The sequence below is a fragment of the Camelus dromedarius genome, chromosome 1 (assembly GCF_036321535.1).
Source record: "Camelus dromedarius isolate mCamDro1 chromosome 1, mCamDro1.pat, whole genome shotgun sequence".
Classification (NCBI taxonomy): domain Eukaryota; kingdom Metazoa; phylum Chordata; class Mammalia; order Artiodactyla; family Camelidae; genus Camelus; species Camelus dromedarius.
In genome coordinates, this window is record NC_087436.1 from 64,663,782 (window position 1) to 64,686,105 (window position 22,324).

Below are 22,324 nucleotides of genomic sequence, written 5' to 3' on the forward strand. Positions count from 1 at the left end.
AAAAAAAAACTCATTTTAACTATGTTACAAGTATTTCAGAACAAGATATGTTTAAGAGGCAATTTAAAAATCATATCATTATGCCTTTAACTAATCTGATTCAACATTAAAATAGTACATTTTTATACAGAAAGTAAAACAGGTTCTTGAAAACTACTGACCTACAGTTAATAATTATTACAGGATGATTGTTCAAGCAGTGTCTGGAAAATGCAACAGTCTGAAAATATAAAAAAGAGAAAAAACATCAGAGGGGTTCAAAATTAATTCGTAAAGTTTGTGTCCCATCTGGAAGCACTTACACAATTAAAATGAAAAAAATTTCAAAATCTATTTCTCCATCTTGTTTGCTGACTTGCTTTTTGAACAATAAAGTTAGAAATATCAAGATTTCCATAAAGGTCTTATTGAGCTGTTTTTAAATCATAGGGCAAAAGTCACATTTCCCTATTCCATGAATTTGGACCTAGTTTCATTAAATGTACCTATTGGTATATTTGAGAGTTTTATATTGACAGAATGACTTTCACAAAACATCATTGCTTAAGCCATCTTTTTTCCTTCAGTGTAGTACGCTTCCCTTTTGTGGTATTTGAATTACTCGGTGACCCCCACATTGATAGGACAAAACAGATTTATTGAGGTAGAAATAAAAGGAAAAATTAGGAACTTTCTAATAGCTGGCATTTCATATATGAATATAATTTTTATAGAAAGCCCAAAAAACAATTATTGATTTCATAAAAATTTCTTTCTAGAGTGGACAGAATCAGTGAATTTCTTGAAAGTATATTCTGAGGAATCATTCTGTCATTCTGCTTCCAGATTTTTCTCTCACAGCTCCCCATGTTCTCTTAAGAAATTAATTTCCTTGAAGTTTTTGATACTTTTGTTTATTTTTTACTTTTGGTGAGTTTTTCAAGCATTCTTGATAACAAATAGTTTATGGTACACACAATGGGAAAATTAATATATATAAATATAATAAATATATAAATGTATGAATATAAATCTGTATAATTTAGTAAATATATATTTATATATGAGTATATATGAATAAAGAAATATATATAAATATATTTATATATCTTTCGTACATGATTTGTCTTTTTGTTACAACTTAAGGAAGAATATATAGGTGAAATTGAGTCCCTCTGTGTTTTATTATTTAAATGTCATAATCACAATTATACAATAATGAAGGTAGAATTCAGATTCTAAAGTTGAAATCTGCCCCCTTCAGATGCTATGGGCATATTGTGGCCTTAATTTATCAATAACACAAATATTATTAATAGTGTAAACTAAGCTGACTATGTTATAAAGCAAAATTAGGTAATTCATTAGTTGCTTGGAATAATGTTTGGTGTCCCTGGTTAAAATAACATTTTTTTTTTATTTTTGTTGCAGTCATTATTTTTCTAATCAACCCTGTAACATTCATACAGACTTCTGAGTATTTAAATGAAGTCTGTTCTTAAACATGAAAAAAATCCATAAATGTTTTTAGGTTAAAGTAGCCAATAACAAAGAAACATTGACTTTCATAGTTTCACATATATTGTCTTAATTATTCATCACAATAATCTGAAGCCACAGTTATTTTATCTCTATGTATATGAAGTTTCTGATACTCAGAAGGGTAAGTGGTTTGTTCAAGGTGACAATTACAAATTTGGAGTGACAAGGGTAAAGCCACATCTTTAGACTCTGAGACTTACTACAGTCCTCTTACTCCTCTGCATAGTTTTACCTCCATTGTCGTAATTGTTTGACATCTGCTGTTTCAACATATTTAAGACATTGTGGTATAGCAACCTTCGCAGTCTCCATCTCTAATTTTCTTTATCTTTTACTCAAGACTTTAGAGCAGGTGATTTATGAACCAAAGAGTCCCAAAGATTGAGGTGGGCAGCATGATACAACTTTTTGTTTATAATCTAAATCCATTTTATAATTCACAGTAATTAAAGAGAGATTCAGTCGACACCTTAATTGTACATCCACTCTATGATAGACAGCTTTCTAGGACCCAGGGGTACATTGGTGATCAGAAGAGATGAAACAACTTATTCTCTTGGAATGTACTTTCTGATAGGGGTCACAGACAATAAACAAAAAGTATTAATAAAATATATAGTCTGGGTAAATGTTAAAGAGAAAAATAATTCAGGAAAAGTAATAGAGAGTCAGAAAGAGTAAATGACATTTGCAATTTTAGATAGAGTGATTCAGAAAAACTCTGTAAGAGGGTGACATTTGAATGAAGTACTGAAGTTGGGTGGAAAGTAAGCCACGCAGCTATCTTTTGGAAGAGTATTCCAGACTGAGGGAATATCAAGCACAAAGCCTCTGAGGCTGGAATGTGCTTGACATATTCAAAGACCAGAGGAGGCCAACTGGGGCAGAGTGAACTGAATGAGGGGGAGAATAGGAAGTGCTTCCACAGGAGTGCGCATGTTAGACCTTTGTAAAGACTTTGGTTTTTACTTTCATTGAGATGGGAGACATTGGATACTTCCATCAGTGAGTCTTATTTTCTGGCTTATATTTAAAAAGAATCTCTCAGTCTTGTTGAATGTAGAGGAAAGGAGAATGAGCGTCAAAGTAGGGAAATTGATTAGGAGGCTATTGAAGAAAATCAGGTAGCTCTAACTAATTTGGTGCAATTGAGGTGACAAATAGCTCTCAGATAGAGGACAGGCCCTACAAGATTTCTTGATGGATTAACAGTAGTGTATGAAAGAGAGAATTCAATATGACTCTTACGTTCCTGGCCAGAACACTTCAAAGAATGAAGTTGCTGTTTACTGAAATGAAGAAACAGAAGGAAGAGTAGATTTTGGGGTGTGGGAAGAGAAACAGGATAAGATAAGGGGCTCAGTTTTGAAATGTAATATTTGACATTGATATTTTATAAAATCCAGTAAAGATTAAATAGATACTAAAGCAATACCGACATGAGAGGTTCAGCTCTAAAGCATTTGATCTAAGTGGAGCAGGATTATTATAACCATTCAAACACAGTTATTTATTTAGTATTTTTTATGTGTCAAGCCCAGTACTAAGAGCTGGGATATAATATTAATAAAACTTAAGATTGAGTCGCTCTCAAGTCACATGATGTTACACATGTTTATATCATAGGTAATTGAGTTACATAGTGATCACAGACATGGCACCTTGAAAACAGGAATACTTGATTCATTATCACATTGTTACAGCTATACCTAGGAGTTTTATTCAGTTGGCCGTCCTCTCGCAGGGGTTTGGTTTTTATCGTGGGTTGGCCTCCTGAAAGTTTGGTTATAACAGACTATTAAAAAGAAGGCTATCATCACAACTCTTACTGGCATTTAGTGTCCATTGTTCTTTTTCTCCATCTTATTGATGAAATTCAAGTGGTAAGTTATATTTGATTACAGTATAGCATATACAAGGTGATTGGTGTTTACGTTTTCTGAGCTAGACAATAATACCTGAAAGGTGATTACTAATTAATCATTAGACCTTTTGTTTTGTTGTTTGAGCAGTATGTACCTTTTGTACTGATGTTTTGACATTTGGTGTTCTTCTGTTAGTAACTCTGAATGGGGTTTTTAAAAGGCCTACAAAGGTATTGAGTAAAGTAGATACATTTCTTTGGGGGAGGGGTAGAGAAGGTGATTAGGTTTGTTTGTTTGTTTGTTTTAATGGGCGTACTGGGGATTGAACCCAGGATCTCATGCATGCTAAGCAGGCACGCTACCACTGAGCTATACCCTCCCTCACTAAATACATTTCTAATAATGCAACTACCAAAAAAGGCAGTTTTTTGGATTATTCTTCTTTTTCTTTTTTCTGTTCTTTTTTTCCTTTTTTTTTTTTTTTTTTTTTTAGTGCTTTAGGTCTTTAGCATACATTTGAGAATGTATTATACTTTGCCATTATGGAAAACTGCTGTGCTGAATGTTGGCGCTTGTTACTCAATTACAGCATCTTTCCTTTGAGTCAAAGAAGAGAGCAAATAGCCCTCTGTGCAGGGAACCGGGTAGCACTAACCCTCTCCACTCTCCACTAGTAAAAGTAATTTTAAGCTATCAGAGACCCAACACTACTTTAGCAGTATCCCCTGGAGAACAAAGCAGTTAAAACAAAATTTCATATAGTTTTCTTTCATGATTTGAGCTCCTTCTGAGAAATACTTGCAGAGTTATGCAGGAATATTTCAAAACTGATTCACTGACAGTGTCCTAGCAGAGCTCTTTATCAAATAACAGCTGTGAAGTCACATCTGGCAGTATGCGAAGTGCTGGGATTCAGGTTACAGCATGGTGGCTCACTTGTGAGAAGAATTTTCACATTCAGGATAATCTTTGTATGGAATTTGTATAAAACATAAAAGCACAAAGTTTGAATAAAAACAAAAATAGAAAACCTGGCTATTTATGTATTTTTTAAGGTGAGCTAACAGTGTGGAAGACAACTGTATGTAGTATACCTTCCATCCTAAAACAAAAATCAACATGTATGATCTACACAGTTGGAAAAGATGTCAATTAGAAACACGTCTCTTTGTTTTTAACTAAAAAATCTCCCTTGCACACATTACATTTTTACTACTCATGCCTATGTACCTAAAAATCAATGTCATTGATTTGTGTTTTTTACAATTTTACATAAGTAGATCATACTGTATAGATATATTTGCCACTTGCATTCTTTAAAAAAAATCTAAAAATAGATTTTTAAGAAGTATCTATGTGACTGTAAATCTAGAACACCAATTTTCTACTACTCTTTAGAAGATCATTCCATAATTCAACCATTATTTATTTATTCTTCTACTGATGGAAGTTAGGTCTTTAAGACTTTTCAAGAAACCTAGAAAGAAAAGAGGAATTGATAATCATAGACAATTTCTCACCTCTGCTACAACATCTTGGCACACCAATGTGTTGAGCCACCATAAATTCTAAAGCCTCAAAGAAGTGGTTTTAGATGGAGCCAAACTATCATAGGGTAGGAATAGAGTTTTGAATCTTAGGACAAAGACAGAAATGAGACAGGGGACAAACCAAGGAACATGGCAGGCATGGAACTCACGGTACTATTTTAACAGAACCAAAACATGCAGTTTCAGGACAGATGTTTTCTTGAGCATATTTCTTCTCCATAGCTCTCCTGTGTGTTTTATGCTGCTATAGGGTATAGAAATTCTGAATGCTTATCTTCTGTCTCTGTATAACAGGCTGTATTCATGCAGCACCCTTCAAGGGCCTCTCCTTAAGCCATTCAGTAGGAATATAAATCCAGTGAATATCTCCATTCTTTTAAATTGTCCACTAAATAAGTGATATAACATCTGTGGCTGTTCATCAGAATTAACTGAGCATCTTTATAAAATTAGGTCCTTTTATGAACTCAACCTTGAAAATTTTGATAAAGGATTCATAAGACAGAGGAACTGTAATTCTTTACAAAAATCCCTCAATGCTTCAAAAAGCATTTCAGTTGAGATACCATTCCTCTAATATATAGCTTAATTTTAAAAATAACGTATTCCCTAGTTGGAGTTGTCAAAAAATTGACCTAAGAAAGTGATATGGGGTAAAGAAACAAAAAGCTTTACCTTGAAGTTTTGACCAGAATTAAGGTGATTTGCTTCAACTATTTATATACTGAAAATGTACACAGCTAAAAAAGGTGCAAACACTACTGACAAACTGATTTATAACTCACAGAAAAGATAAAATGCTCTACCTGTAGACTAGAAAACCCAAATAATTAAGTTATTTATTGCACGTGTGGAGGATATTTAATACATTATTAAAATCATGCCTCACGAATCCAGGCCCTTATAAAACTTTGCAGTTGGTTACATATAATTGCAACTTAAGGCTTTTCTGTTGTGTTTCCAGCACAGTGATGCGGTCCATGACCTTCTTCTGGATGTGATCACATGGGTTGGAATTTTGCTGTCCCTTGTTTGTCTCCTGATTTGCATCTTCACATTCTGTTTCTTCCGTGGGCTCCAGAGTGACCGTAACACCATCCATAAGAACCTCTGCATCAGCCTTTTTGTAGCAGAACTGCTCTTCCTGATTGGGATCAACCGAACCGACCAACCAGTAAGCAGCCTACGTTAACATTAGAAAAAAATGTCTTCACTTTCAGCTTTCCAATCAAAATATTTTTACTTGAAAGATCTCTTCAAGTCATCTAAGATAGTTACTGAGTTTCAGATCTTAACTCAGTTTTCCCTTTTTCATGTCCCACTGTCATAAAGAAGTAGTGCCTTTGTGGATGTATGAATGCACATTTCTTCAGAAATTCTGTTCATAAGCTTGCCTTTCTAAAGAACTTGTTTCTTCATTAGTATTTTTTTCTTTAACTTTTAATCACAGAGCTGAATATTGAGGAAAGCTAAACAAATCATTTGGGGAATGGAGGAGTATCTTGTCTAACATGTAACTGCTATTTTCTGTAGTTTATAATATACTTTAAAAATGGATGTTATATTAAAAACTGCATTTTTAAAGTGAGTTTTTCTAACTGACATGTTTTGGAAAATCATTCAAACTGTATGTCATTTTTATAATTTGTAAACTCTTCCCAAATTTTATTTTACGCTTTATATTTTCTCAAGTTCTGTTCACATCTATAAGTGCCAACTTCACACTTACTACTAACTACGTTTAGCCATATCAGTAAAGGGAGGGAGGGAGAGAGAGAAGGGAGAGGGGAAAAGGGGAAAAAAGGAATAGCACTAGCCAATTGTTCTTGGTAAAACTGTACAGAAAATATTAATGGCAGATAGAATCTGATATATTAAACAGACTCTATGCCCACTTAGAATTTTTGTGAAGCTCTTTCTACTTACTTAAGATTCATGCAGATAGCACGAGTTTGTTCTCATGACTAAAACCGCAAATGAAAACTTTAATTTTTTAGAAGACTTGTAAGCATAATAAATAATTCATTCACTTAATGCTGTTCTCTGGTATGTGTCCATATGTATAAAGTACTTTACAATAAAAATGCAGTTGGATTCATGTTTATGATTACACATTCATGATTAATGGCTTTAAAGGGTACAATTATGGTGATTATACTTTTAATTGGTTATCATATACAAATGTGACAGCTTTTCCCATAAATGCTTACAGATGAATAAGCAATCAAAGTGCACATTCTTTCTCCAAAAAAGTAAAGCCTTCAGATAACAAAAATTAATAGCTGAAGTTCTAACGCAAGAAATGGAAAACTGTTATTTTCCAAGGAGAAAGCATTTCTTTTTTTTTTTTTTTTTAAGGAGAAATCATTTCATTCTCTTTTTAACCTGTGGTTCAAATGCTCTGTGATTTCTTTTCATTTAGGAACCTTATTCTTATTTCTGTTTCCTGATGTTGCATGTGGTATGGTGAGCTTCACCAAACATTGCAGACTGCGCAGAACCAATTTCTGACAAGTAGTAGAATAAAGAACAATGATTGGTAGGAAAAACTTGGGTAGAGCAGCCCAGCCCAACTTGTCTTTACTCTTACTGCTGGATGGGTGTCTTCCTGCCTCTTATATGGCTTTCTCTCTCTAGCCCCTTTGACACTTGACTTCCTCATCTCCCCTTCACTGTCATCTCTCTAACCCAAGGAAATAGACCTGCTCTTTGTCTCATTTCTCAAGGATCATACTCATCGCTGAATCCATACTAATCTGATAATTTCTATACATGTGTTACTATTTTCTAGTTTTAACTATAAAGTTTAGTTAGGACTTATTAAAAAAAAAAATGAAGACTCCCCCCACCCAGAGGAGTGAGAACTCCAGGAACTGACAAAAAAAAAATTAGTATGTGGTCAGCTGAAACTTGGAGTATCTTAGAAAATGTGCTGAAGTAAGGACTGGCTGCCTGTTTTGCCCAAGCTTGTCTAGACCAACATTTGGTACAATAACAAAAAATGAAAGAACGAAGGGACTTTTGGAATACTTTATTTTAACCAGATCTACTTTTACATCTATGAAGTGTGAACTTTCCAGTGCCACCTTAACTTCTTTCTGAAACAAGACAGGGAAGAAATAAACAAACAGTTAATAATAATGAATTAATAATCTCACTATAAAATACTGTAATTATTGTATGATTTAATTTTAAGTGCTTTTATTCTCCTTAATTTTAATGTTCCTCTTTCATTTACAGTTGAAGAACTTAAAATGTTAGTAAACACATGATTATGGCCAAGAAAAAAAATTCATGGGATCTATTTTAAAACTTTTAGACTAGGCTCAGTAATAATTATCAGTAGACTCTTATTAGAACTTTTTCCTAAATTTATTATAATGCTCTGCAGTTATCCATAGCCATTATTAATAAAATATTAAATATAGTTTTCAAAGATAGTTTATATTAAATTACTTTTTAATATCTGAATTTTGAGAATCTTGTCACAATTGTTCTTTCATAGACTTGTTTTATTACTGCAGACTTGATAAATGTTTACTTTAACGTTATGGTAATTGACAATATTTCACTTGGTAGTTATTTGACTAAGTCACGTGTTCCTTTCCCCAGATTGCCTGTGCAGTTTTTGCTGCCCTCTTACATTTCTTCTTCTTGGCGGCTTTCACCTGGATGTTCCTGGAGGGAGTGCAGCTCTATATCATGCTGGTGGAAGTTTTTGAGAGTGAACATTCACGGAGGAAATACTTTTACCTGGTCGGCTACGGGATGCCCGCGCTCATTGTGGCTGTGTCAGCTGCAGTAGACTACAGGAGTTACGGAACAGATAAAGTGTGAGTTTATGTTTTCCTTCCTTTTTTCCCTCTCTTTTTAAATCCAGTTGAAATAAAAGCTTTGGATTTTCTCAGAAGCTAAGGTCTTTATATCACCTCACAGCAATAAACTACAGAACTGGGAAAGCAAATAGGGATAATTCAGTTCATGAATTGTACTTCTGTTATGATGTAAAAAGAGAAAAAATATTCCTGATATTCCATATCTACATCACAGCCTTCAGTAATTATAAAGAGATGATAATTTTTATGTCTTTCAGAGCATTGAGACATTTGCCAAATGAAAAACTAGCTCTATTAAAGATGTGTAATCAGAGGACAATATAGTCCCTGATATTAATGGCTTCTCTTCTTCATGACATGTCAATTCTAGTCACTAGAAAGTAATTTATATCATTAACAGGAAGATAGACTCTTGCGGCAGGGGCAGCTTGTGTTTTCCTTTTTTTTCCCCCTAGGTGGCTATTGAAATATAATGATGAATTTTATTTTCAACATCCTTTCAAATTGGTGAGACACCCATAGGGATGTTCAGCATCCTGGAAAGGAATTCAGTGGAAAATATGTTTGTAATTCACATCAATATAACGATTGGGATCCCAAGAATGAATGAGAGTTGCAATAGAAGAAAAATTATAAAGAAGACCAAGATAGACCTTTGATGAATACTCCCATTTAGGACAGAGATTAAGCAGGGAAAATAAAAATAGAAAAAGAAAAGAGGTGACCAGAGCCTTAAAAGAGAACCAAGAGGAAAGTGAGAAGAAAGTTTAAAGACGGTGTTTTGTGTCCAGGATAATTCATGTAAGATAGGCAAGGAGGAAAAATCACTTGTCCTTTGCCACAACTTTTTGACAAAGTACTGGAAGCAGGAGCCCAATTGGAAGATGCAAAACAAAATCAGTGGCAAGAAAGTAGAGTCTTTAGCTATTATCCACAGCCTGAGAAAGTCTGATTGAGAAATAGTGAAAATATTATTAACTCATGGTAACAGTAATGAAGAAGGATGTCTTAAAATAAAGTCCCCAGAATGTCTAGGATAGGAAGAATCAAGTTGGTAAGTGGAGATTAGTAAAGAGAAAGTAGCTTCTGCCTCATTTGTATTCAGTATATATAGGCTGAATGAAAGGAAGAGGTCCTGGGGGATAGAAAGGCATAAGATTAGACGTAAGATGAAAAAAGCCTTGATTTAGTACTGAAAGTGGCCTTAGAATTCACCTAGTCCAAGGCATTAACTTTACAATGAAAAAAATCAAGGACCAGGTGAATTAATTGCCTTGCCCATGGTGATAGAGGTAGATAGTGGCATATGTGTGATAAAATAAGTCAGGCTTATTTCCACTAAACCAGGATATTTTTGAGATAGTAAAATGACCCCTGTTTTCTGAGGTGTGAAGGAAATAGCAGATAAGATAAATTTCGAAGTGGAGGAATTTTTCCATCGAGTAGGAGATGCTGATTTGTGCTGAGTGAATAGGTGAGGTCACGTTGAGAGGACAGGAGATTTGAAAAGCTTTGAAATGAGCACTGTGGAAAATGTGTTAAGGAGCCAATTAGACATTAATGAAAAGATTTCCAAGCTGTAGTGAAGGCTCAGATGAGGTTAGATAACATCAATTTGTACAGAAGTTAAGAAGCCAAATTTCATGACTTTCCACCACCAGCAATCAGCAGCCTGAATATGCTGGCAATAAAACAGCTCACTTCCCGGAAGAGCAGACTCATGAGGAGGGAATGACAAGAGGATTCCAGAGTTATCGGGAGCATAGTTACGGTAGATTATGCGTAGGTGTAGAAACACCAACAGTACAATTAAAAGAGGACTGTCTCACTTCTGTCAAATTTTTTTCTTGAGTACAGTGGCAGCCTGTATAAAGCCATTTGTCTAAATGAAACTAATAGCAAGTATTTTTTTAATCTAACCTTTGTGAATTGTGGTCAAATCTGAGGTCATTTTGTGGATCCCGGTGACAACCATAGACCAGATTAGGATTAGATAAAAATATTATCTGTATTTGCCTCTAAAGACATTTCGGTGGGGGGGGGGGATTAGATAGACTATAGGATTTTTTAAAAATACCTTTATTGATATAAATCACATACCATGACATTCACTCCTTAAAGGTATACACATAAATTGTTTTTAGTATGTTGTGTTAATAAGCATCCATCACCACTGTCTAATCTTAGAATGGTTTTACTGCTACCCAAAAAAACCCATTAGCAGTCACTGCCCTTAGAGTGTAGGATTTTACATTTTAATTCATGAATTTTCCCTCTAAGTTATTAAAGTGACTTATACAGTTATTTGTGAACTTACACTACTTCAAATATTGTTTTTATGTAGTTCAATTTTGCTCTCTTGCAGTTCTTGATATGCTTTTGTTTTTGTTTTTATCTGTATATATTTGCAAATTTTCCTGTCACTGAACTGACAACTTGTTTGCTTTGTGCTTTAGTCATTTATTTTGAGAGAGATGTCATTTTCTGGATAGCAAGAATCTATCTTTTCATAGAATCAATACTATGTAGTCTCTTGTGACTTTGTTAAAGCTTTGGCCATCATTGCTTTAATTTTCTGCACCATAACTGGAAGCTCACATTTACTGACATTACTTTGTGGGAATAGAGGCTAATTTATTTCCCAGGCACTGATTTAAAACAAGCCTTAGTAATAGTCCAGTTTCACTATTATGATTTTTCCCAACACAAAGAGAAGCAAAGCAGATACAGAGAAGGGGTAAATGAAAGAGGGAGAAAAAAGGATAGGGAAGATTGTACTAAAATTCTGTCACAGATGGGCATGAAGTATTTAGTGTCTCATTTGTACATTTTAAATAAATTGTCCAGAGAGAGATCTTCAGGGTACATGGAAAAAACGTTTAACTTCTCCCTTTGGGAATTCACCCAACCTGGTATCTCTACAGTGCTGTTTTGCCCCTTGAGGAAGCAAGTGTTGAAAAAGAAATATTATTCAGTCATTTGTATTTACTTGATAAGCTGAAATGAACAGATCAAGTTTCCATCGGGAGTTTAATCAATATAATTTCTCAAAGAAAAATATAGGCAATGTATTTTAATACAACTTGAAGGATTTCTGCTTATAGAATTATGTATCTCTGTCTTTGCTATCTGGTTTCCGTTACTATTGTTTCTTTTATTTTATTTCAAATGTTATTTCCTACTCTCTGTTCATCACGTTTAGGCTTTCATGTGTTTTGAGGGGGGATTTTTAAAATTTTTGCCGGTGTTACCTTCTTAAATGCTGCATTGTTTTTTTTTTTAAATGTAAATGTGTCAAGTCCACAGTCTTAAATAAACTGGAATTAGCCAGAATTCAGAGACAGATTGTCAGTCATTTTCTGTGAATTCTTATTAAGCTTAATACAGTAAATTTTTATGTCTTGATAGTCTGTTTTACTTACTTTTGGAAATTTGTTATTATTAAGTTTTTATTTCTCAGTCTCAACTACTTAGGTTACATCTAGAATAAAACCACTGCATACATATTACAGTAATCCAAATGATAGACATCTCTTCCATCTCTCTCCTCCTAATGTACTTAATGTATTTTATTATAATAACAATGAGGTTTTATTTCTGAAACCATTAATAATAATAATAATAATAGTAGTAGTAGCAACTTACATTTCTAAAAAGTAGAGAATCTTATCAATGGTAGGAGATAAAATTAGAGACAAAATTGTTTTTGTAGGTTAAGTAAGTGTTATTTTGAACCAGATAAAGGTAACTATCATATTCCATCTGGCTGATGGATTATGATTGTTTTCCTGTGAAATGTTATTAAAGCCGTTGAATTGATTATTACGTACAGAACACATACTCACACACAACGCATACATAATTTGATTTTGAGAAGTTTCTTAGTTTGCCATCAGTTTGCAATGTTTATGAGAGAATCTCATTATTTTCTGATGTTGTTTAATGAAATCTTTTGTTCTATAGTGACATTATTCTCAAGAGAATGTACTTAGAATTACATGCAGTCACAGTTATCAGACACTTTAAAAAATCAGAGTAAAAGACCAAGACAGTCATGAAAAAAAATAACTCAGTTAGTGGATCATAGGTTCAAACTGCACTAACTGTAGGTGTTTTCCATTTTCTCTGTTTTCCTAACTTGCTTTAGTCTCTCTTATACTGTTATTCATCATTCAGTGGAGCCATCCAATATGATTCTGTCAAAAGATAAAGGCTAGCATTGACTTAATGATTCAAACAGAACTGATTTGGAAATTTCGGTGCTAAATACATTGATTTTATGACCTGAAGTTAATCAGTTCATGTAAACTTTAATTACCTCAGTATCACCTGCAAAAACACAAACTGAACAGTTAATTTTTTTTATTTAAAGGAAAAAATAACACTTATAGTTTATAGCACTTTTCTTGAAATCTAAGTTTACAACAGAAAAAGCAGGGGTTAACATGATTGGTAGTTTGGAAAAAGACTGGGGTAGGTTCCAAGAGCACAGGGAGGGAGGGTGCTGGGAAGAAGCATAGCACAGGGTATAGCCCAGAATTAAAATGTGGGCTCGAAAACTAGCAAAGCCTTTTTGAAAGATGCCAATTAGGTCATGAACATTTATAATGGATTAGAACATCCTTGAGTTCTAGAACATAACCAAGCTCTTAAAAATAATTGAAATCAATTTTATGATCTGAAAATTACTATAAATCATCTATTAAGTCTTAGATTTGTCTCCCTAGCTCCCAATAGCTCTAAAAGGGGTGGTCTCTTCTTTGCTAGTTAAAAGCCCCTCCATTTCTTTATTTTCACTTCATTCTCTAACCAGCATAATCATTTGGGTAGGAAAGTGATTATCGATTTTTCAAATATTAGATTATAACATTATTCAAGAAACTACCTAGCCAAGGAACATTAAATTTGATAGTAACTGCAAGTCACATGCATGGTTTATTTAGTATATTTCACAATTTCTAAGCATTTCGTCCTACTCATAGAATACTATATATTCATTTGAAATATTTCTGTAAGCATATTATTATATGTTGTTGTAAAATCTTCCTACTTGTAACATTGCACTGACAAGAAGCACTTACTTTACTGAGTGTATCACCAGCTATATTTGACTTTAGGTTGCCCAGTAGGAATTAACACAGATAATGAAGTATTGGTCATTGATATACATCAAGATAACCATTCAATATGTGTGTGGGGAGTGCTCTGTATGTTATATGTGATGTTATTAAAGGCCAAGGGCATGTTTTGTGTGTATGTATGTTAGAGATTGAGGGCTTATTGTGTCATCATTTCATCACCAGGAACCATATGATTGGGCATAAAATTATCACCATATATAAGAATTTTGGATTGAGCATAATTTTTTTTGGTTAAGAGTTAGCTATACCAGAACTATATCAGAGAACATCAGGACTGCTGTCCTGTTCTTTACAAAATATGATTAAAGTCAAATGTAAGACTTAAGTTCTTACTAAAACCAAAGTATAATGACTTCCACATCTAGAGCTAACTTTATATCATAATTTCACCCACTAGAAGGTTACAATCAAAAAGACAGATAACACATATTGATGAGGATGTGGAAAAGTCAGAGTCCTCACATCTTGTTGGTGGCAATGTAAAATGGTGCAGCTACCTACTTTTGAAAACAGTTTGACAGATCTTCAAAATGCTAACCATGGTAATCATATATCCCAGTAATTCCACTCCTAGGGATTTACCCCAGAAAAAATGAAAATGTAGACTCATTCAAAAACTTCTACATGAGTGTTCATAGGCAGCATTATTTATGTTAGCCAAAAAGTGGAAACCCCCATGTCCATTAACTGATGAGAAAATAAACAAAAGATGGTATATCCATGTGGTAGAATATTATTTAGAAATGAAAATGAATGAAGTATTGACACATGCCACAAAATGAAATACTTTAAAAACATCATGTTAAATAAAATAACCCAGTCACAAAGACTACAAATATATGATCTCATTTATATGAAATGTCCAGAAGAGGCAAATCCTTAGAGACAAAATGAACCCGATCTACCAGGACTGGGTAGAGGGTAGGGAAGCCATTTCCATACCAAGGGAGTGAATTTGGTAGAGACAGCGAGGACTAGCTATAGATAGATAAAAGGTTTTATTCTAGCGCCATGAAAATACTCTTAAATTAGATTACATTTCACAACTTTTACATATACTAAAGACCATTGAATTGTGTACTTTAAATAGATGATTTATAGTATATGAATTATACTGTAATAAAGCTGTTTAAAAATACTAAAATTTTTGCTAACTTATCAAGAGATTTTTACTAACTTATCAAGACGTCACTTTAAGTTTGGAAAGGTTGAACATTTTTACTTGGGACATGTTTCAACAATCTGTGATTTATGTACAGCATATAAATTTCTCATCTCATTGAGAATTTATAATAGTCAACAAAACTATACCTTTTGTTTATTTTATAGCTTGTATGTTAATTCTTTTTGAGAAATTTATACTAGCTTCAGGGACTTTGAAGTCAGGTAGATTAGAATAAAATTTGGGCTCAACTAACTATTAGCCATGTGGCTGTGGGCAAAAAAATCAGTTTCTCTCACTTTCTAATCTGTCATGTGGGGGTTGTAAGTATCTTGCAAAACTATTGCAATATTTGAAACTGTGTGTGTATTTAAGTATGCATGTATGTAAAGTGTTAGGCATATATAAGCATTTATCAAATAAGAAATATTGTTATTATTACTAGGACTATTATTTAGCTGATACAAATGAAGGAATATAAACTTTATGACTAACAACATTATTTTAACTATAAAAATAAATTATATTAAAAGCATCCATTTATAAGAGTAGTGATTACAATTCTTATGCTACTAGCTTCTATTAATTTAAACAACATGGGACCATGAGAATTATTCCAGCATTTAGTGTTAATAAATTATAACAGACAGCACTTTTCTTACACCACCATAAAATATAGGATGCATTTTGCTAAATAAATAGTGATACACTTTTTTTCAAAAAACATATCAGGGACATGAAGACAACATAAACTATATATGATACATGAGATCTAGTTTTGTATTCTGAGATCCAAAACTATAGCTGAACTGTGGTTCTAGTCTTGAGTACCACTGATCATACTCCATTCCTGCATCGCTCTGTTGGTCTTTTCCAGTTCATGCACTTGCTCACAAAGTATTGCAAAGTTAGGTGCATGAGTGTGCTGTGAGGCAAATGACATTGAAAAAAAAAACGTAACACACATGCAGTAAGCTTAGAACTAGAGTTATTATGCTTGAAGTATGTATCTGTCTTTTTTCCTCTTCTCTTCCCTGTTTCTTGCCCCAGTTCTCCATATTCCTTCTTCTCTCAATCTTGCCAGATATATGTAGTACAAATATAAAGAGATCTGCATATGTTACAGAGAAAAGAAACTCTCGTAAACAACCTGATATAATTAAACCTTGTAAATGTAATCGTTTAACAGTAGCCAAAGATTGTTTACTGGTTGCATTTAATATTCACCAAGGATAGTTTAGTCTGTGACTGTAGAAAGTGAAGTAAACACCATTGTTAATTTACATTACTTCAAAAAACTGGTTAATAGTCAGATGTCTACTTTAGTAAGAGTGAATTAAACAGGCAACAAATTACAATGTCCTAAGGCATCGTAATGACACTTCATTAAACATACTAGCTTTGAATAAGGAACTGCACTCTGGTAGTGTTACTAGTATCTAAAAGCATTATAAAACATACATTTTAGGTGACATTTATATACATTGGTCAGTTGGTTTCACCATTTTTCTAAATACAGAGTCATGCCTTTTTAAAATGGTGATAAGTACAATGGTGAGGAGTATTTTAGTAGAAGAGACTAAGCTTTAGAAGTATGGCTTTCTGCTGTCCTGTTGTAGTTTTGAGAAATTAATTTGTTCCATTATTTTATTTTTCTATTTTCTGAGTAAACCTAAAGGTAGTACTTGCTGGATTGGTAATTGACAATTTTATGGGAGACTAATACAGATGTCAGCACCTTTATTATTTAATTTGCAATGATGTTTCTTATATTTTTGAAGAGAATAATTTTGGAAGAACATAGTAATTTATTCATGTGGATTAGTATCAGTTCTTTAGAGTATTAAACCAATAAACAAATTAATGTAGTAAGACGTTATCAAATATATAGCAATATGTGCTGGTTATATAATATTTTTAAATTGCTACAAAAGAATTTTAATGACATCTTAGTATAGGTAAATGGGAAAAAAAAGTCAAGGTTTACAGTATGTGACAAATTCTCCTTTGAATTCTGAATGTATTGATCTTGTAAGATTTTTCGATCTTGACTTTAAAATGTATGTAGTGAAATCAGAATGCAGTTCATCTGTCAACAGTGGGTTATGTCATTATAGTACTGCTATAAACATAATTTATAGATTTCATGTATGTGATAATTTCCTTTAAAAAAAAAGAATTGACATATCTGAAATATTAAACCTGAATGGCCTACTAAAATTAATGATTTCACAAATTAAATGATACTTTGTGGATAAAGGTAGTTTTCAGATAAATCATGTTTTTCAATGGCAGGTCTATCTGACCGTTTGCCTTTACTGGGCTTAGTGCAATCAGCTATTCCTTTAGCATTTGTCTCCCCTTAACCAGTGGTTTTGCACTGTATCCAAGTGACATTGAATATCCTAGACGTATAGAATAGTATGAGGTGGGATATATGTGCCCAGGCATGTACTAAACACCCATACAGTACAGTCAGCCCTCCATATCTATCTGTTCAGCATCTGTGGGAACAGAAGGCCAACTGTAAGGAACTTCAACAGCCATGAATTTTGGTATTCAGGGGGTCCTGGAACCAATCCCCCATGGATACTGAGGGATGTCCTTACTCTCCTTCACCTTAAAGCCTGGATTAATTGTTTCAGCATTGGCATAGAAAACAGGGCACAAACCACACAAAATTTTAGGGTAGTTAATGTGAAACAGAGGAAATACAGGAAGTTTTGAGAAAGCCTGCAGGTAGCCAAGAACAGCAGGTGCGGCCATATGGCAATTGAATTAGAAAAGGGATTCTTGCCACACTACCTTCCAGAAGATAGTTAAGCCCAGGCAGCTCTCACAGAGGGAAAATTCATGCCGTACATGCTAAGTGTTTCATATTGCCTCTTTCACTGTTCAGTTCCTCAGGGAATTTAAATCTATTGTACCAAATGCTATTGAAGAATTTTCTTAAAGAATAAGAAATAATAACTTCTAAAGTAATTTCACTTCCACATTTAGAGAGCACTATGCCAAAAGCACATTTATTTCCAAATAAAACATTTGCTAAGCAGAGACCATTTTCAAAAAGTATAAAACTTTCGTAAGACTAAAATTTAATGATATTATTTTAACAACACATTTGGTGAGATTATGTAAAATTTTTAAATTCCCTGCTTAATCCAAGACATTCTGTAATATTGTAATTAAAGTTATTTATATAAGAAGTTCTTAGCCTGTAGAATAAGTTTGCAGAAATTCTTGAAATACATTTTCCTTTGAAAAGAATTTGTTGAAAATGTGTTTTGGTTCTAAGACTAGCTCTCAGAAATTTGAGCTACAAAAGAACAGGGGCTGTACTATTAACAGTCATGTTAAATGTATCTTTAATATTGTATCTTGATGCCAGAACTTCAGCAACACTCTTGGACTGTGTGTTTGTGTGTTTGTGTGTGTGTGTGTGTGTGTACACTTGTGCATACTTTAATCTGAGAGAATGTCCATGTTCTCTGGTTTGTATCTGCTTATTGGCAACACGATACTCATTTTTCATAACTGAGTTTTTTGAACAACAGCACAACCAAAAAATAACTAATTACTCAAAGAAACTAATGGCTAATAGTTTAAGTATTGATTGCTTCCTAATAACATTTTTTTAAATAGGATTATTATGTTTATTTTGAATAAAGAGAAATTATCTATGTAAAAAATACAAACTTGTAGCCAGTTTCTTATTGGAGTACAAATATTATGCTTCAATTGAAATTAGTTTACATATATTAAACTTAATAGAAGAAGAGCAGATTTTCGTGTTTTGAAATTGATTTGGGGGGAGTTTGGGGTTTTATTTACCTAAAAATCTAGCTTTTTTATCTTTTTTAAAAACTTAAGTTACAGAAAAATTTAAAAAACATAATAGACATCACTGTTTCTATCACTCAAATATTGTAACTATTAGTATTTTTGCACATTGCTTTCAATAATTATTAAAATAAAACATATAGCTGAAGCCCCTTTTGTCCACTTCTAGTCCTCTCTGCTCTCATATGAGAGGGAATCACTAACATGAGTTTGATGATATTTTCCATTTCACTAAAAAAATTACATACACATATGTATCTGTCCAAAATATGAGTATTATAGTATATATCTATATATAGTAGTTCTAAGATAGGTATAGTTTTTGTCATTTTACTTTTTCACAAGACTTTGCGATTGTGATCTATCCTATTACCGTATAAGGATCTACTTCCTCCTTCTTAACTATTTGGTAACATTTCATCTGATGAAAAGGAAACATTTTATTTATTTATTCCTGTATCAATTGACATTTATAAAGTTATTTCTGGCATTCTGTCATTGCTGAGGTGTAAGTAATAGTTACATAATAATCACAGAAATATTTACGTACTTTAGATTTGCAGTTTTAGATCACTTAACAAGCCAGTCTTGACCGTTTTCCACTGGAGATGTTTTCTCTTTTAATTATGCTGCAAGTATAGCCAAATGGCAAATAATTCAAAATTTGGTTTTTAACATCAAATGTAATTTGTTCAAAATTTACATTAATCTTTCTCATAACTAGTCACTTCCATTTTGTCTTCCTGTCATCCTGAAGAATGAAAATGTAATTTCCCAGAGGCTTTAAGAATTGGGGGAGTATTAAATGTAACTGAAATTAAGTGATTAATAATTTACTTTTGGGTCATGAATCAACTTCATGGGATGCTAAGGATCATTTGCAACCCCAGAAGCACTAGCAGTAACAATGCACATTTTAAGACTCAAGAACTCTCAAAGGTTGGCTGCCCAACCTAATTAAACTTCAGTCTTCTGATACCAAATTTATTTCTTCTTTGTACTGAATTTACTCAGATCTTCTTGTCAGGAAAATGTCACTTTACCTGACAGCTGAAAGACAGGTTATGTAGCACCATAATTGGAGAGAAAATGATAGCTTAAAGCTACTCGATTTAATGGCTGTGTGTACAGCTTTTTCTTTCTTTTTCTTTTTTTTTTTTAGGTTTCTATGATGGACACAAAAGGCCTTAGCAAATAGGCCCAGTGCCATTTTTTTCCTACTTCCTCCAGGAGTAATTATCTTACTCTATCAATAGTGCTGTCAGAAATTGGGCACATAACTCAGCATTTAAATGAACAAGCAATGTAATATTTCCTGTCTCCCAGTGGAATGCTTTGCAGCTCACATTCTTCTCTGTCACTCGCTCACTCTTGATGTATGTCCCATATCCAGTCCTTGAATGCCTTCTCTCCCCTGTGTTTCATTGCAGATGTTGGCTCCGACTTGACACCTACTTCATTTGGAGTTTTATAGGACCAGCGACCTTGATAATTATGGTAAGAACTCCTAATTAACTATGTGTTTCCCAGGTCAAGAAGTAAAACTTTCACTATCCCTATGCTGACTATCTTTAATTTTCATAGATTAATTTGGGGAAAGCATGTACTCACTTGACCCTATGTAACTCAAGCAATTAGATACTCATTATAGTCTACTTTTGTGTTGTAAAATATTTAATCAAAACCCTTGGGAGAAGAAAACATGCATTTGCAAGAGTTTATGCAGTACTATGCTCCTCAGGAGCCCGATCCAGCATAATCCATTTGGTTTTATAGGTTTTTAACAGTGATGACTTTGTTTGACAACAGTGCATTTCCCTTCTTTTTCATTTGGATAATTTAAAATATGAATAGAATCATAAATTGGAAATGTGGCAAAATACCGTTTTGTTCTATCCAGTTTTGTTTTCATATAAATCTCAAAAAGTTTAAAATTTAAGAGGTTTTCACTTGAGAATGGCACAACTAGGTTAGGAAAACATTCTGAAATCATACTCCTTTTTTAAAAAATGCATAGTATCTTGATTTCAAATATGAATTATTTATCCTAATTTAGATACTATTGTTGATATCATTTACACACTTATTTTAAAGTACAAAAGTGCTGTCCATTTTTTTGAATAAATCAACACTGATTTTATATACAATATAGATCTATAATTCATTATCTGAAATCCTTTAGGCCAGGTATATTCTGGAATTCAGAAATTGTTCAGACTTCAGAAAAGTAGTTAAGGTATGTGTACTGCATATCACATAATACCCCTAGTGGAAAATTAGCAGGTGCCCAAAATCAAACACATCAGCCAATACTCACAGTAGGGGCTAACCAGGACTCTGACACCAAACACGGTAATAATTTGGAAGAAAAAAATTGAAAAAGTAAGAGCAAATAGAATAAAGATATGAAGAGCTTTGCATTAGCCCAAATCCAGTTTTCCCACCATATAGGTTTCAGTTGAGTTTAGTCTTTTTGGCCATTCAGTGAATTTTTCAAAACTTTCACTTTTCCATCTGATTTTTGGTCAAAAAGATTGACCAGATTACCTAAAAAAATGACTCTCCTGCAACTCAAAGAATGTTACGATGGAGAAATTCTAATATATGAATAGTTAATTCCAGGACATCCATTCCCATGTGAATGTCTTTGATTTTGAGGTACTGAAATTTTGTGTGTGTCTCATGATTATCCTGTATAAGATCAGTGAGTTTTATCTTAGCCATAAATGGCCTGTCTGGATTCCACTCTGTTATGTGTGAATTTTCTTCTTGATGTACCAAACCAAGTTTGACTTACTTGTATTTCCTAACAGAGGGGCAGATGATTCAACAGTATGTCTCTGTGTTGATATTGGGTTTCTGAGCTACTTTATAATCTTGAGTTAAATCCTGCCCATTTTATGCTATATGCCTTCCTAGTGGAAACATCTTTTCTTTTCCCAAGTCTCTTTGGGGAAGTAGAGCCCCTTTTGTGTATCCTAATCGAATGTATTACCTGTTGTTTTCTGATTCATTGTCAGAGTGTTTGCTCCATCTTAACTCATATTATTAGTTATTGCTTCTCAGTCTAGGCCTTGGGAAAACTGAGGGCAAGAATTGGTTATCCAAAGCAAATTGCAATGAAAAACTATGATATCTATCTAAATGTAAAAAAAAGGTCACTTTTGTGACTTATTGATTTGATTAAGGATTGTAGACCCATATTCCTGACAGAACTTCAATGGGGCTTATAATTGGACTTTCCTAGTTCCCACCAATCCCAAATTCTGTAATATAGAAACACTTTAGGTAACAAGGCCAATTCAGTATGTGATTTTCTATACAGTTCACATATCTGTAATACATGGAATTTACACTGAACTTTTGTTTTGTTTTGTTTTAAATGATATGCTCTCTCTGGGTGCAGTGA

The 22,324-nt window shown here is 33.3% G+C and overlaps 1 protein-coding gene across 14 annotated transcripts in view; it reads left to right on the plus strand.

Annotated features, from left to right (window-relative positions):
* Positions 1 to 22,324, plus strand: part of ADGRL3 (adhesion G protein-coupled receptor L3) — an 826,419-nt gene that overhangs the window by 638,174 nt on the left and 165,921 nt on the right. For all 14 annotated transcript variants that reach the window (XM_064484960.1, XM_064484967.1, XM_064484927.1 and 11 more), the window contains 3 exons: positions 5,901 to 6,110; positions 8,549 to 8,769; positions 20,346 to 20,412. In XM_064484960.1, coding sequence (XP_064341030.1) covers positions 5,901 to 6,110; positions 8,549 to 8,769; positions 20,346 to 20,412 — 498 coding nt within the window. The remainder of the gene's footprint in view (positions 1 to 5,900; positions 6,111 to 8,548; positions 8,770 to 20,345; positions 20,413 to 22,324) is intronic.